This window comes from Macrosteles quadrilineatus, unplaced genomic scaffold (assembly GCF_028750875.1).
Source record: "Macrosteles quadrilineatus isolate MER2022 unplaced genomic scaffold, UCM_ALF_1.0 Scaffold_2__2_contigs__length_208266976, whole genome shotgun sequence".
NCBI lineage: Eukaryota > Metazoa > Arthropoda > Insecta > Hemiptera > Cicadellidae > Macrosteles > Macrosteles quadrilineatus.
The window spans coordinates 120724101-120741467 of NW_026542595.1; the positions used below are offsets into that span (position 1 = coordinate 120724101).

The 17367-nt window shown below is 36.3% G+C and overlaps 1 protein-coding gene across 1 annotated transcript; it reads left to right on the top strand.

The window, feature by feature from the left end:
- The first annotated feature begins 428 nt into the window (after positions 1-428).
- Positions 429-17030, top strand: LOC128986169 (alpha-(1,6)-fucosyltransferase). The gene is made up of 11 exons (XM_054406353.1): positions 429-848; positions 2426-2541; positions 3383-3563; positions 3748-3913; positions 4881-5070; positions 5577-5814; positions 6117-6293; positions 6795-6945; positions 8061-8167; positions 12759-12912; positions 13806-17030. The coding sequence occupies exons 1-11, from the start codon at positions 631-633 to the stop codon at positions 13878-13880; spliced, it is 1773 nt and encodes a 590-aa protein (XP_054262328.1). The 5' UTR covers positions 429-630; the 3' UTR covers positions 13881-17030.
- The last annotated feature ends 337 nt before the right edge of the window (positions 17031-17367 follow it).

Sequence of the window (17367 nt, forward strand, 5' to 3'; positions counted from 1 at the left end):
TTTAAGTAGTAACAAAGTAGTGTTTCCTTTCAATGAAAATTTATTGACTAATAGCACTGAGATAAATTTAATTTATTCTTTTTATTTGTTTATTTTTATTTGTTTGCACAACTTCAAGGCGTTTTTGTAGTGCCTAAAGTTTGTAAAACAACTTTATTAAGTCAACGGTCAAACCTCTGAGAAGAAGATTATTGTTATTCCTAAAAGCTTTATTATAAGAGGAAGATAAACAAAATTCAAAAGTAACAACCTACTACTTTCTGAAAATGAAAAATTAGAACATTCCCTTATTCCTTTTTTGTAATAAGGAAAAAACAGCGTGATTAAGTTACATGGCATATTTTTCAGCCTGCCTTGAGACGAATCAGCTGTCTGCTGACTCTGCTGTCATTCCAATCAAGACGATTACACTGTTAGTTAACCTCAAAGTTAACAGTAACAACAATAACTAAGTTGTTACTTAAGTATTTAGCTGTATATTGTAGTTTATTTTACGTGGTAGATTTAAGGTTTATAAAGCTCTCTACACAGGTCCTACGTCTTTTGCGCTAGATATGTATTGCAATAACTGTGAGCTATAGGCGTGCATTTAATAAATAGCTTAAGTTAGTGTTCTGTCAAAAGTCCACTATGATCAAAACTAAAGTTTTTCGTCAAATGGGATGGGGTAGAGCATTAGGAGTATTATTAGTGGTATGGTTCATTTTTATCATAATATCATTTGGACTTCTGAAACATGACAACGATCCCCAAACAGCTCAAAGAATTAATCAAGCCTTGAAAGAACTTCAGCTGCTACAACAACAGAGATCAGAAGTTAACCAACTTTTGGAAATCTACATCAATGGGTAGGCTTAACTGATGTACATAGAGGCCTAGTTAGCATAGATAAGTTGTAAGATAGGTTAGTTATAAATTAAAAAGCTTAGCTGAGAAAATGTTGCAAAACTTTGCTTAGAACTTACAGTAGGTTAGCTGTACTTCTCAAACTCCATCATATTAACTTATTATCGATAGAAAAAAAAATCCGAGGATAGAGGTTGTTTCAGTGTCAGAGATGAGATAGCCTATTTTAAATAAGTTCTGGTTAATATGCATTTTAGGGTTTGCACGCGATTTTTGAAATTTTTTTTTCATTCTACTCGAAATTTAACGCTGATTCCGAAAATGACGTTCTTTTTTCGCGGAAAACGACCATAACGCGGAAAAACGACCAAAACGACCAAAAACTCTTTTTTTACCAAAACACGTCATGTGGGTACTCAAATTAACCGGAATATTTAGCAGATCACGACTATGCAAGAATTTTTTGGATCCGAGGTCAAATAAGCGAGATATTCACGAAAACGTGATACTACCAGCAATAACTCCAAGTCACTAGGGGACAGGTGGGAATTCGGGGTTTTGGGTGGGGGAGACATCTAACGTGGTTTATCGTTGTAATTTAATGTGTAAAAAATAATGGGTAATTAGTCGGGAGAATTATGGCAGATATGCTTGAAATTGGGAAATTTTTCAGTACCAACCTATTCATTGGTTGTAGTAGCACTGCCATGTTGCTCGTTAGGTTAGGTTAGGTTAGGTTAGGTTGGTTAGGTTAGGTTGGTTAGGTTAGGTTAGGTTAGGTTAGGTTGGTTAGGTTGATTTGGTTAGGTTAGGTTAGGTTGGTTAGGTTAGTTTGGTTAGGTTGATTAGGTTAGGTTAGGTTAGGTTAAGTTAGGTTAGGTTAGTTTGGTTAGGTTAGGTTGATTAGGTTAGGTTGGTTAGGTTAGGTTAGGTTTGGTTAGGTTGGTTAGGTTAGGGTAGGTTAGGTTAAGTTAGGTTATGCATAACTTAGCATCATCCCTTTTACCTGTTAAATTAAAACATAAACAATTATAATAAAATAATGACCAGTTGATCCTGATCAGCTGGTATTTTAACACAGACAAAAGTTAGAGCAAAAATCCAAAATAGCATCGCATATTTACGTGAAAATCTCGCTTATTTGACCTCGGATCCAAAAAATTCTTGCATAGTCGTGATCTGCTTAATATTACGGTTAATTTGAGTACCCACATGACGTGTTTTGGTAAAAAAAGAGTTTTTGGTCGTTTTGGTCGTTTTTCCGCGTTATGGTCGTTTTCCGCGGAAAAAGAACGTCATTTTCGGAATCAGCGTTAAATTTCGAGTAGAAAAAAAAAAAAATTTCAAAAATCGCGTGCAAACCCTAAAATGCATATTTACCGGAAATTATTTTGTAAGCCCACTAATAACTTAATGATATGATCAGTTTTCCTTCCCCGTTTTGTCAATTCAAGCATTTTGTGTGGCATGTTAGCATAGAACTATTTCCACTCAAAAGTCCATTCCACTATGAATACAAGGATATTAGTTTGAAAGTTATCTTACATTAAGTTAAGTTAGTTTTTCGTGTTTTGTGAAGGAATCCATCAATGAAACAAGATGAAAAGGAGGCCCTTTTCAAATCATACCAAGACAGACTGGCACGAGTTGCACATTCAGAACTTGAAAATGAGCAACCAAGTGAATTCACACTCGGTGAGTTGCAGTAATAATTTTAAATAGGTACCACAAAAAGGCAGATTTAAATAGTTTATCTAAGTTAAATAGGCTATGCTATGTTATGCAGGAGGTTTTCAACACTTAGGCTACAATTCAGAGAAATTACGAGTGTAAAGGTTGATTCACACACATCAATTCCAGTGCACCCCGGTTCAGGCACATCATTAAAAAAATGTATACTTTAATGGATTATATTTTGCGCTACAGTTTCTACACTCATTCGGTGCAGTTTTGAGGCAGGTCCGTAAGTCGCTCTGCCAGTGCCCGTCAGTCAATTTCAGATTTCTTCCAACCAATATGTTGGAAATGTTCGGACGCCTGACGGACTGGTTCTTATGTGTTTGACCTTGAAAAATAGTGTTTTTGTTATTTAAATGATTGTGTTTATATTTAAAGTAGGTAACCCACTCTTTTTAGCAATCGTCAAGATAGACGATGATAAGTTGTTAGAATACCTATTGTGTTTTAATACAAAAATTCTTCACTGCAACATAAATAAACTGTAAATAAACTGAAGGAAGCTGACTGAAACCAACTGATGGACAGTTGACCGAGGAATTGCGGATGTAACTGAGACTGAACTGTGCCCCACTGGACTGATGTGTACATGAATCAACCTTAACTATGCTCACTATTAAGGTAAAAGTAAAATAGCCTATTAAAGTTATTCACTCTATGAATTAAATTTTTGAATTCGTAGGCTAACTAAGTTTAAGTTAGAACCTATATCTATATTTTTAATCCGTGGTATATCTTCAAAAATGATTAGTAAAAGAATTGTCGATCACTGAGATACAAGCATAATATAATATTACAGGAAACAAAGAACAGCCCAGCTTAGAATATGAGAAGTTGCGACGTAGATTGAAGTCCGAAGTTGAAGAACTGTGGTACTTTGTGAGTGCTCAAGTTCGGCTGGCGCAACGAGAGGGAACCGACTCCATGAGACTGACAGCACGACTGACAAAGTTGCTCGATGAAGGGATAGAGCATAAGAGGTAAGTTCTCTGTTTAGGCCTCAGTTATCATTGTAGTTTTACAACAAGTATTTATTTTAGGAAAATGAATTTGGAACCATCCAGATAGAAACCTACAGGAAATCTTGAGTATCATAATTAAATTAATTTTTCATCTTGAGGCAACTGAAATATTCTTAAGTATTTTAATTCAATGTGTTTGTAGAGCATTACTGAAAGATATCGCTTCAATCGGAGAACTAGACGGATACTCGGGCTGGAGGCTAAAAGAAGCAGCAGATTTGTCAGATTTGGTGCAAAGAAGACTCTATTACCTTCAGAACCCAGCGGACTGCAATACTGCAAAAAAGCTTGTCTGTAATTTAAACAAGGTCAGATAATTTGTTGCGACAATTAGTTAGATTGTGTTTAAATTGTTTTGTTTGATCAACACAATATTACTGTATACCTAGCCTTTAATGTTAGATTATTGAATGTGCCAGATTAGCAGGTCTGTACTGTGCAAAGATTGCTGAATTCTTACTGAGATAGTTTGTAGCACTTTTCTAATAGGCCTACAAAGAAAATAGATATAGTTGTCAGTGATAATTTATAAAAAGATTCTAGCAAAGATCCAGGACGATCTACAAACAAGGATTATTCATCTTTAAAACATTCACACCCTTAACCACGCAACCTGATGTGTAGCCTATACAATGAATACAATCCCTTTAAGAAGCGCAATGTCTTTGTAAAAAGTACATTCTGGAAGTATTTGAATTTTCAATAGTTCCCTCAGCGGCCGCCTGGTAGACTATCGAGAGCGTGCGGCAAGTCAGCTGACTGAGTGAGACAAAGAATTTGCTTAGAAAGAGAGAGAGAGAAAGAGTAGCGCAGCTGCCGCGCGAGGGTTCGTAGTGGCAGCTGCGCAAAGCTCATTTCGGTGGCAAAATTCCAGTCTGACTATTCTCCATGAGCATTTTGCTTCATAAAGGGTTTGTATTCATTGGTCTAGCCTGTATCTAACTAAGCCTAGAGGCATTTTCATTTTATTTAAATAGTGCTTTTTATCCATTGGCGTATTCATTGTAAATTTAATTTTTTTCTTATAGTAAAATCTGAATTCTGAAAACTTTGTTCATGTGTGTTTGATGTAAGTTAATGTTTGACTTCACCAAATAGTAACTAAATGATTTTCTCCATTATAAGATTGGTGATTTACTCTTTGGTTTAATTCAAGTGGAACAACAAGAGTTTATTAATAGGCCTAGATAATTTTATTTGGTTAATGTTAATACTTTTAAAAATTGTTTTTGCTTATAAATATTGGTTATAAATCTTCATTCTTATACATTCCAGGGTTGTGGCTACGGATGCCAGCTACACCATGCTGTTTACTGTCTACTAGTGGCATACGGCACCCAGCGCACTATGATACTCAAGTCTAAAGGATGGAGGTACCATCGTAACGGATGGGAAGAGGTGTTTAAGCCTGTGAGTGATACGTGTATGGAGACTACTGGAGCTACCTCTACCAGCAACTGGCCAGGTATGGAGTATCGGAAATTGGTTGCATCAAAACTAGACAGCTATCCTTGATTAGGCTATACTTATAGAACTTAATTTTTACAGTGGTTCGACAAGCCTTCCTCATTTGTAAAAAACCGTGGCTACGGTTTGACAAACCCCGCTTGTTATGAGATATCCCAGGTTATAAAGTTGGATTTTTCTCTATTTTCACTACCTTCATATTTTTTTAAGGTTACAATGTAATAATTATCTTCAAATCCCGTTTGGAGATATGTTATCTTAAGATGGGTTAGTTTAGGTCAGAACTAAGGCATAACCTAAACCTTAGATTAGTGTGTGTTTACGTACAAACTATAGTGAAGTAGTGGGTTTTATTGAATGACATTTTAAAACTTGCAAGCATTTTATCAGTTAAATTATTGCATCAATTTTCTATATCATTTACAAGTAATTATTTTCTTTGGACGGTCTTTATAGTATACTAAAAATTCATTTGTGATGCTTTAACGCAACGTTTGGTTCCAGGCACATCATCCACTCAGGTAGTTGTTTTGCCGATCATAGACTCCATCTCTCCTCGGCCGCCCTATCTACCGTTGGCCGTTCCCCAGGATCTAGCACCTCGCATTGCTCGTCTCCACGGGGATCCAATCGTGTGGTGGGTCGGACAGCTGCTCAAGTATCTTCTACGTCCACAACCTAACCTGGCTAACTTCCTGCGCACAGCCGCCGAGCGCTTCGACTTCCAGAAACCCATTGTTGGGTTAGTGATCTCCTGCTTGTATTGCCATTGGCATTTTTAAGTGATCTAAGTTTCTGTTTTTTTTTTTTTTTTTTATGATTTTTGCTTCAGTTAAGTCAAAAAGTAGAAAATGTCATCCAGTGACTCCTCCTCACACTCAAACGTGAATATTTGTACGATATTATTCTGTACCTAATGGAGGCATGCACAATTTTTTTGTAGTAAAATATTGAAACTTGATCTACATTTTCAGATTCCAAAGAGTTAAGTTTCCATCTTCATTTGCTTTACAAGTAGAGTGGAATCAAATTTATTGTTTACAGAGTTCACATCCGGCGCACTGACAAGGTCGGCACTGAAGCTGCTTTTCATCCTGTGGAGGAATACATGCTGGCCGTTGAAGAGTATTACCAACAGCTCAGCATGACGAAGAACGTTGACGTCAAAAGAATCTACCTGGCCTCAGATGATCCCAAGGTCTTCTCGGAGATCAAGAAAAAGTAAGTTGAAAATTGTGTAGTAATAACAAGTCTCTCATGAGAATTATTTTATAAGACTTGTAATTATACTGGGAATACACTATTGCCCTAGCTTTGTATCATGGTAAGACTTAGAACCTGTGATCAGTTTTTTGTATTGATGTCTCTAGAAGTCAAGTTCACCATCTGTTCAAATCTGTGTACATGTGTGTGTATTTTTCCATAATAACTCGAATAAGAATCAAATCAAAAGTATGATTTGATCTTGAAAAAATTCAGTTAAAACATGAACCAACATGCTCGGACTTTGGGAATCGCAAAATTCTTTCTACACTATTTTGTAAATCTGAAAAGACAAATAATTGAGTACATTGAAGCGTTGTTGTACGTTTAATATTTGAGGAGAAAATTGAAAAAAACTGTACATTTAAAATTCCCATATTAAATATGTCTTGTTTAACTGTTTTAATTTGCTTGTCTATAAATATATCTCTATCGAATTCGTCAAATTTATTTGCTCAGGTACCCGGACTATGAGGTTTTGGGGGATCCGGCTGTAGCCAAGGGGGCTGCTGTCGCCACTAGGTATTCTGACTCATCACTCAACGGCATCGTCATGGACATCCACTTCCTATCTCTCAGCGACCACCTGGTCTGCACGTTCTCCTCACAAGTAAGTGATGATCAATTCATTGTTTAGCCCCGAAACTGTTATATTGACTATGTACTTACAACACCTGTCATGCAGTTTTTTGGCTAGTGTCCAGCAGATTTGATTTTTTGGTCTCTATGATTTGAAAGTGAATTTTTAGCAGGCTGCAAAAAGTTCAAGAAATATACATGATTTTGTATGGGGGAAAATGTGTGCGTTTTTTGGAAGCCCTAAATTTTTTTGTTCCTTTATTTGCTCCTATCCTCTCAAAATCTACCTTCATTTTGATCCAAGCATTTCCTCTGCTGTATACTTCCTTTTGGCGTTCTTCCTTCAGTAATTTTTAATCATTTTTTTCAGACTCAATGGATAATCTCATCTAAAAAAGGTCTCAGCCCATCTAAATCACTAGAAATGCCTTTTATTAGTCTGAAAGTGTGTTTATAGTTTAAAACTGCCTTTAAGAACAACTTTTGTCTGAAACAAATAAATTAGAAATGAAAAAGATCCAGCAAAGTTCAAAACAAAACAATATTAAAATATTTCCCCACTTACCACAAGAATACTACATATCAAGGAAAAGTTAAAAGTGTAATAGCTATTTACCTTACAAGTGTAGTAAGAGCGTTTTTACATCACGCAGGTGAATGTTGTGCAACGAGCGGAAGCGAGTGGCATAATTTACCGAAGTGATATAAACACGCTCTTGCGTAACGTGTAACGTACAAGATTTTACCTGACCCGACAATATACAGGAGGTTACGAACAATATTTTTCATTATCCATTTCACTCATCTTCTAACAGTAACGTTCATTTACAAACAAAAGCTAGGTTAGGAAAATTCTTCAAAACATAACAATAAAATTCAAGCGCACAGCTGATTTCTAGCGTTGAACGTCGTTGGCTCCATAGAGGTATATTTTTTAAGTTAAGCACTCAATGTTATTTAAATGGGTTTCATTACATCACCGAGTGAGTTTTTTTCAACTTTACATCACTCGAGAAGTAACGAAGTTATATACATCACGCTTGGGATAGGGAAGTTTAACATGGCGGGTTAGGTAAATTAATTTATTTGCTTTGATTGTCAAAGTCTGTAAAGTCAAGGTCTGTAGTGGTTGCTGTTCTGTATTAGGTGTGTCGTGTGGCCTATGAGATCATGCAGACTCTCTACCCAGATGCTGCAGACAGATTTCGTTCCCTTGACGACATTTATTATTTTGGAGGTCAACAAATACACAGGTGAGGGCGGAACTTTAACTTCACTCAACCCTGATTTGACCTTTATTCAAGTGTAATATGTTTCATATTTTTTCTTTTTCCTGTTAATTTTCAGAATGATTTTCCTTATTTGTCAATCCTTCCCCCTTCTGTTCCCGTCACCTCCCATTTCCGACCATGCCAGTTCAACCTTTTAAAAGGTTTTCCTTTCTGTTTTCCTATAACTTGACAATAGTTCATCTTGGTTAATTTTTTTCACTAAGCAATATTTTCCTCAATTATTTTTCCTGACTTTTCTGTCTTTTCTCAAACCTATCCCCCCATCCTGTCGGAAGCCAGAAAGTTCTTCATTCTACAAAAAGACAATGTTGAAAATGCCTGCCTTTTCTATTTATTTGTAATAGTCATACAGATTATATGAATGTTGTTTTTACTATCAGCTGTCTGTTTTGTTGTCCAATATTGTTCCTTGTCATGAAAACATTAATGAGAAATACATTTGATTATTTTATAGTTTAAATTCGTTTTTCGTCGTAGTTTTACTTAGATTATCCCTTAACACCAAACCTCTTGAATTATTCTCCCAAGTGGAGGTGTTTAGGGATAATCTAAGCAAAACTACGACGAAAAACGAATTTAAACTATAAAATAATCAAATGTATTTCTTATTAATGTTTTCATGACAAGGAACAATATTGGACAACAAAACAGACAGATGATATGAATGTTGTTTTTACTATCAGCTGTCTGTTTTGTTGTCCAATATTGTTCCTTGTCATGAAAACATTAATAAGAAATACATTTGATTATTTTATAGTTTAAATTCGTTTTTCGTCGTAGTTTTGCTTAGATTATCCCTAAACACCTCCACTTGGGAGAATAATTCAAGAGGTTATGGTCGCCAGCATCGTTTTATGTACATAACAGTGTTGGGAAATCTAGTCTACTACGTACACGGTAAGAACAATTTATACTGACGTATTTTTCTGTCTCAAGAGTATTATTTCTTTGGTATATCTTTCGATCGAGTTCGTCCAGCTCTACAAATGGAATACGTGAAAGGTATAAAACCATTGAAAGGGGCAGAAGATTGGCCGACGTGGAAAGATCGAGTGTTGGACGTTCTAGAGTTGTTCGACGCGGTTGATATCTTCGAGGGAAAGAGAGAAAAGCCTACCCTCTCTGAGCCTCCGACTAAAGCCGAAAAGGAAGAACTTCAGAAATTCAACAAATCCACGACTCAGGCAAACATAGTTATTTCTCATTGCGTTAGTGATGATCTACATCAACGTATTTCCGGAAGATTATCAGCTAAGGAAGCGTGGGACATTTTGATCGAGCAGTTCGATAACAAGGCAGAAGATCAGTTGTTTCGTCAGTGTTTGGATTTCTTCAGTATGGAATGGGATGATACCGAGGATGCCCCGACCGTGCTTTCAAGATTGAAGAATCAAAACCGCGAATTTGCAGCTGGCCTCAAAACGCGTAACATCCAAACAGTCGAAGATTTTCTTGAGCTCCTGTTTGTGTCAAAAGTGTTACATATTTTGCCGAAGCGTTTTGAATCGTTCAAGTCTAGCTACTTACTTATGAAGGCAAACGAGAGCAAGAAACTTGAAGATTTTTCATCTGCATTGATCCTTCATGAGCGTAATGTTGCTCCTACGTCAAAAGCCGGTGACATTCTTAGTGCCACAAACAGCGGTGGTCAGAAGAATAGGAAACCAAAAGGTGACACTTCGTGCAAATACTGTTCGGGGAAAGGTCATTGGATTCGCCAGTGTTCTAAATGGAAAGCTGACGGCAAGCCTGCGTATCCAGCTCGAGCTAACGGCATTAGCACTAGCTCGAAAACGAGTGACACTGATAAGAAGAGAACAATGGGCTCGCAAGTTAACGTGACCGACAACCGAAGTGCGCTGATTTCCATCAGCAGTGACACGAATATCGTGACCACGAACGACCAGTGGTGGATCGACAATGGCGCTACGCGGCACATTACGTCAAATCTGAGTTGGTTCACGGAGTACAAACCTTTTCCTGCAAACTCAAACGCAACAGTAAAGGCGGCGGGAAAGGAATTTATAAAAGCTCTTGGCAGTGGAGTCGTTGAAGTAGCGAACTATGAAAATGGAAAACTGGAAACGTTCACACTCAACGATGTATGGTATGTTCCTGACGTTTCTCGGAACTTAGTGTCCATTCTCGCAGCTCATGATCGAAACCCTAATAGCAGGTTTGAATCGACTAATACCGAGTGTCGGTTCACAATTAACGAAAAAACTGTATTCAAAGGTACTCGAAACTGTGGTGGAACTTTGTATCGTGCCTCATTTCACACAGTTCAACCATCTGAGGTTTGCGCTAATGCAGCAGAAGACAATCGAATACTGCAGTTATATCATGAGCGCTGGGGTCACATGGATAAACGTTACGTCCGATCGAAGCTCGAATCCGAAATGGGTATCAAAGTGCCAGCCAACTACGAGATCTGCGAACCGAGTCAGTTCGGAAAGGCACACCGTCTACCATTCGGAACACGAGAACGCCCCTCAGCCCCCGGTGAGTTGTTATCCGGTGATGTTTGCGGCCCGTTTGACCCATCCTTCGGAGGTCGCCGATACTTGATCGTCATAAAAGACCACTTTTCAAGGTACCGATACTGTTTTGTCGCAAGGGAAAAATCTGCTGTGAAGGAAGCGTTGCGTGAAGTGTTGTCTAAAGCACGCACAATTGGTCATCACGTCAAAGAGTTCCTCAGCGACAACGGTGGTGAGTTTGACAACGCTGAAGTTCGTCAAATTCTCAGAGAATATGGTGTTAACCAACGTCTGACAGCACCGTATACACCCGAACAAAATGGTGCTGTGGAGAGAGAGAACAGAACGATCGTCGAAATGGCCCGGACCTTCAAGTACGCCAATCCAAATGTAACATTTCCTGCAGCGATCTGGGCGGAACTTGTCATCACTGCTGGCTACGTTTTGAACCGAGTGGGAAAGTCAGCAGTTGCCAACAAATCACCCTTTGAGCTCTGGTTTGGTCAAAAGTCGAGGATCAAACATCTGCGAGTGGTCAGCTCAAAGTGCTACGTCCATGTTCCTGTTCAGAGGAGGCGAAAAATGGACAAGAAAGCTGTGGTTGGTTACCTGGTTGGATACGATGGTGATGAACGATATCGAATCTACGTCCCAGAGAGAAGAGATATCGTAGTCTCTCGTGATGTCATTTTTCAAGAAATCGTTGGAGACTGTGACAAGAAAGTTGAGTGGCCCATAAAGATTGAGAAAACCAATGACGTCGAAGAAGATTGGCAAGAAGTTAAAGAGACTATTGACGAGCCTAGTTCTCCAGTGAAGGGTGATGATGAGCCTATACCAACTGAGGACACGTCAAGTAGCAGTGATAGTGAAGATGCAGAGTTATCCAACGATCCTGCAACCCGGCACTCGACTCGGGAAAGAAGGCGACCAGAGTGGCTAAACGATTACGTCTCGTCTAACTTTGTCGAAGTTCTTCTTGTTGACGATGAACCTAAGTCGTACACTGAAGCCATCAGTTCAGAAGATAGTGCTGAATGGAAAACAGCAATGGACAAAGAAATGGGGTCCATGCATAAACACGGTGCATGGGAATTGACCGAACTCCCTCCGGGAAAGAAGACTATCAACAACAAGTGGGTCTACCGATTAAAGCGCAATCCTGATGGAAGTGTTGACAAATATCGAGCGAGATTGGTCATCAAAGGATGTGCGCAAAGACCTGGTATTGATTATGCCGAAACCTTCAGCCCGGTTGCTCGTCTGGAGGTCGTTCGATCAATATTGTCCATCGCAGCTGTTGAGAAGATGGTTCTACGGCAGTTTGACGTCTCAACTGCGTTCTTGTACGGAGACGTTGAAGAAGAAATTTTTATGAAGCAGCCTGAAGGATATTCAGATGGGACAAATCGTGTTTGTTGTCTCAAACGCAGCTTATACGGCCTGAAACAGGCACCTCGATGCTGGAATAAACGGTTTGACGACTTCATGAAAGGCTTAGGATTTCGACAGAGCCGTGAAGATCCCTGCGTCTATATTTGTCCTACCCCTGCTGGAAAAATCATTGTTGCACTCTATGTTGATGACGGATTAGTCACAGCGACTAGTCAGACTGAAACGAAACGAACCCTATACCTCAACCAAGACTTCAATTCCTGCAAGAAAATCTTGTACTCTCGGAGTGACTATGCAAATAAGGGAAAGTGTTGAAAATGCCTGCCTTTTCTATTTATTTGTAATAGTCATACAGATGATATGAATGTTGTTTTTACTATCAGCTGTCTGTTTTGTTGTCCAATATTGTTCCTTGTCATGAAAACATTAATAAGAAATACATTTGATTATTTTATAGTTTAAATTCGTTTTTCGTCGTAGTTTTGCTTAGATTATCCCTAAACACCTCCACTTGGGAGAATAATTCAAGAGACAAGAGATAAACGAATTCCTATAACAGCCCTCAGTGGACTGGGTGATGCCCTCTGAAACTTTCAATCACGTCACATCCTGTAATCTCAATCTGCTGCTCCTTGTCTCCTCTTTGCTCCAGTTCTCAACTAGACTTTGGTTTTCAGGCGGAAGGCTATTCTGGACCACAAGTCTCGAGGCCTAGACCAGATGGATCTCAACGTAGGAGAGATGGTGGGGGTCGCAGGTAACCACTGGGACGGGTACAGTAAAGGACGCAACCTGCGCACCAATCAGATTGGTCTTTACCCTTCCTTTAAGGTGAGTTAAAGTTAGGTTGCTTGATTGCGTTTAATTACATCCCAGTAGTTTTAGGTTGTCTAATCGTGATTGGTTTGTAGTTATGGATTAAAAGATTCAGTCTATGGTTAAACATGTAGGAGAATGTTTTTGATTTGAAAGTAAAATATGGGACTTTTTGTGTCGTACACTACGTTTTGGGAGAAAAGGAAACTCTCTCTTTTTCATGTCACCATAGATCCTAATTAGGTCAATTAGGAAGCTAAATGTATGGTCACTTGATGAAGAGTTTCCTTACCACCCAAAAGGTACTATGTAGTGTTGTTAAAACATCACAGGAAAGTAGCCTACATATTGTACCTCCTATTCAAGTAAAAAAATCCCATTTACAAACTTTAAAAATACATGTAAGCATTAAGCAAGTAAGGAATGTTTCTTTAACTCATCACTATGAATAATTTGTCTTTTAATGAATGTATAAATTGTTAATGCAGTTAAGGATGAAATGTAAAATCTGTGTTCACGGTAATTTATCAAATTTAGTTGTATCTTTTAGGCCCCTACTTGTTAGAAATGTTGTCAGTCTGGCTTCACTCGTGCTATCAAATCGTGCTATATTTTATGTGCTGCAACGTTATTTATAAAATTCAAGTGCACATGCTTACAGGCGAGGTTGGGTACTTTATAGCAGACATTCTTGACTGTTTGTGTAAGTCTTCACAAGATTGTAAAATAGATATCCTTTTTATTGCAGTCTTGTCTCGATTGTCCGACCTAATAGGGATGAGGTAAGATCGGATACTATGTTCTTTGTCATTTTCTGAAACAAAATACTGCTGACGTCTTAACGGTGTATAATTCAACCTCTAATCCTATCGTGTAAAGTGTAATGTGCAACATTTGGTCTGTCGTAGGTGGAAGACGTCGTAGAAGCAGTTGAGTTTCCGACGTACCCTCAAGTTCCTATAGACCTTCAGAGTGGCACCTGAATGTCTCGGAAGACTACATCTTCTCGTTAGTATATAATGTGTGATAGGCCTATGGGATCACAACGTGGTCAAGATTTGTAAGTTTTACGATTCTTATTTCAAGGCAGTGTGTGAAAGATTAATTTTCAAATATATTTCAATAATTAATTGGTCAGTAAAATTGTAGATTTTGGTATCTTAAAAAGAGGGTATCGGTATCTAAGAGTTTCTTATCATATGATAATAGTTATGAAGAGTTGAGGTTAAAGTGCAGTACAATTTTTGAATAGACGTGAAAAAAGACAATCTGTTGAGTTATTAGTTATTATTGGACAATCTGATTTTCCAGAGTTTTTTTTTAATGGTTCAAAGAGTTCATCCCCACTCGTAGGAGTGAATAGGTTAGTTTCTACACATGGAAAGTGCAAACAATTGGCACAGATTGGGTAGCTAGGTTTTTTAAGTAGGCTTATAATTTTGTAAGCAAAAAGTATTAGGCCTACATTATTTGGTAAACATGACAACCATCTAAGTCTTTCACACACTGTCTGACGTAGTCTGTCTGGATTTTCAATCAAAATATGATCAAATGTAGAAATAGTGGTAGTCAGTTAAAATTTCTCTACATTCCTATTAATTTGTATGGGTTTATAAACCACAAATAGAAAATAATAATGGGTAAAACAAATGTACATATAAAACCGAACTATTCTACAGTTCTGATTAGTCAGTTGATATGATACACATATAAAATAAAATTCAACGTATAGAGTATAGACTTACTATCAAACTGAATTGGTTCAATGAAGACTAACTGAAATTGGTACAGTATCTCACAATTCTATTGGAATGAAAGACATAATTAGAACCCACACACCAGGTATTTTATTTGTTTTTTATACTTTTTGTTTTACTTTGTGTTCTGTAGTTAGCACTGGTATGTTCTAAATCATTAAATTAATGAAATTATGTAAATGGATGAACTAAAAATTGTTTGCATTTATTGATATCATTCAGTAATCTAGAAATTAATTTAAGTAGTGAATGAATTCCAATACTCATTGAGTACAGATATACCCAGAAACTACCACTATATACAAAAGATTTTGCTCACTGTAGGATGTTTAATATCATTTTGGCTTTTGTTTCATTGATTTGCAATGTAGATTTTCAAATCTACATTGTAAACTATTTTAACTATTTTGGACGTTTAAGTATGATCTATTCCACCATAGCCGGCTGTTATTTTGTGTTGTTATAGGTTTATTTGTAGTGTTAATAGTTTACTTAATATATTCCCATGAAATATAAATGATATATGTTGTTGATTTATGTTGGTAGTAATGAGTAACTGCTTTCTTAGTATGAATTTATTTGTAATTTACAAATCATTGTTATAAAAGTACTGGTAGTCCATTGATTTTCTTGATACTTTACTAATATTTTCTAAAACTTTAGTTATTGTATGTTATATGTAGGGATGGTCAAGTCTCGAATTTTCGGGAAAATTTAAATCTCGTTACACGAGACGAGATTTCTTTTTGACCGAGATTTTAATCGAGACGAGAATAAAAAAAAATAAATAAAAACACCTGCAGAAAGTCAATGCAATACCCGCAATACAGGAGCGTGTTGTAGTTGCGTTTCCTTTGCGAAGGCGTTCTTATTTAATTAATTCTTTAAATGTAAATATTACTTTAATTATCTTAATAATATTACTTTAATAACATTTGAGAAGTTTTGTTGAGTGTAAGCAGTGTGAGGAATGTTTTATTACTATAAAAAGTCAAACAAAGTAACTATTTTATAAAAATTAATATTGCTTTTATTTTATGATTTATTTAATTTTAGGATAAGTTGAACTCTATCCTAACTGATATCACTATGTTTCCTAATCGTAGGCATTTTTAATAAGTTAGACGTGATTCATAAAAAAATGTTATGCTGATGTTTTTAATAAAAGATTGTAAATATTCTTGCCTATTAATTATCATTATTTTTGTATTTAAACAGTCATCTAACAATGTTACAAAATCAGGTAAAAATTGTGAACGTGCATTTCCCTTTGTGTATGAGAAGGGAAATCCCGTCTCGATCTCGTCTCGAAATTTTATGAGAAATAAAAAATCTGGTCTCGTCTCGAACTAAAAATCCAATCTCGTCCATCCCTAGTTATATGTTGTATTATGTATAAGTTTTCTCTATATAGGTATTTTGCCTTACGCTCATTCTTTATTATCTTTCTTTATTGATATTAGGCTAACTATCTTTAATTGATCTCTTTATTGGAACAATAGGCCTACTATGAGTAAAACTATCTGCTTGGAACGTAGAAAAAGGAATAAGTTACTTTCTTTTCATCCCTTTGCCAAAAAAAATGTTTGAATAGGTTGTCTGAAAAATAAAATTTTACTTTAGGATAAGAAGTCTATGTTTGAACTCAGCAAGACTTCAGATACATCACAATTGCTGTCTTTTCATCTCTTGACACCTTAGGTCAATTGATTCATATTGATTGTTGCTGGTTCCTTTATCTACTTTGCCAATCAATACTATGATTTGAATGTCATTATAGCTTATGTTTGTGTTGAGAACACTAGGATCTGATTTAATTGTAGTAACTAAGGTACTAAAAATAGAATCTCTGTCAAATATAGTTATTAGTTATGAGGTGTAGCGTGATTATAAAATAATCTACCGATAATAAGCGTGTGTATGTGTAAATATTAATAGTCCATTATGAATATTTTGGACTGAACAATTCTGATAGAAGTATTTTTATAGCACAGAAAAATGAATGTAATTATATTAGTTTTGCATTTAAGTCACTATTGTACTTTTTTTAATCGGAGATATTAATTAGCATCGTATGACAAAATAATAGTATAACTACCTGTTCATTGTTAGAAATATTAATACTATATATTTAGGAATACAAATTGACCTAAATTATGAATAAAACTTTAGAGGTGCAATCTCTTGTAAAAACAAATGACAATTTTCTGTATAAAATATTGTTTTAGTAGTCCCAATCATAACTAATATACTTTTAAAAGCTCAAGAACAAAGTTCATTTTCCCAATTTTCCTGTATGTAGTGAGTAGTGTTATGAAATTGTGAGAAATTTATAGTCTTTTATTTAATAAAGATTAAAGAATAAATAAGTAAATAGTTATCTTTGCGAATTTCTTCCTTTAGGGCACCCCAATTTAGTTATTATTTTGGTACAAATATTTTAGGCTCAATGTGAATGCAAAATGAGGGTCAAATGAATTATCTATGTAGCTTTGTTACTGACTTAGATAAGCAGTGTCCATAGTCAGGACCATTTATTAGGAACTTTCTCCTCATATACGTAGTATATGTAGAAAGTAGGGATGTGTCGAATCTGAATCTTGAATCCACCGAATCCTAAGAAAAGATTTTGATTCAAAATTCAATCAACGAGTCAAGAATTTAAAAAAATATTTTTTTTTAAATAAAATTATAAGGCATATACTGTGACATT

Excerpts from the sequence above, each read along its gene's own strand:
- LOC128986169 (XM_054406353.1), top strand. The coding sequence starts at position 631 with ATGATCAAAACTAAAGTTTTTCGTCAAATGGGATGGGGTAGAGCATTA. Across the intron at positions 5,071-5,576 it reads CTCTACCAGCAACTGGCCAG|GCACATCATCCACTCAGGTA; the intron begins GTATGGAGTATC and ends GTTTGGTTCCAG. Across the intron at positions 6,946-8,060 it reads TCTGCACGTTCTCCTCACAA|GTGTGTCGTGTGGCCTATGA; the intron begins GTAAGTGATGAT and ends GTTCTGTATTAG.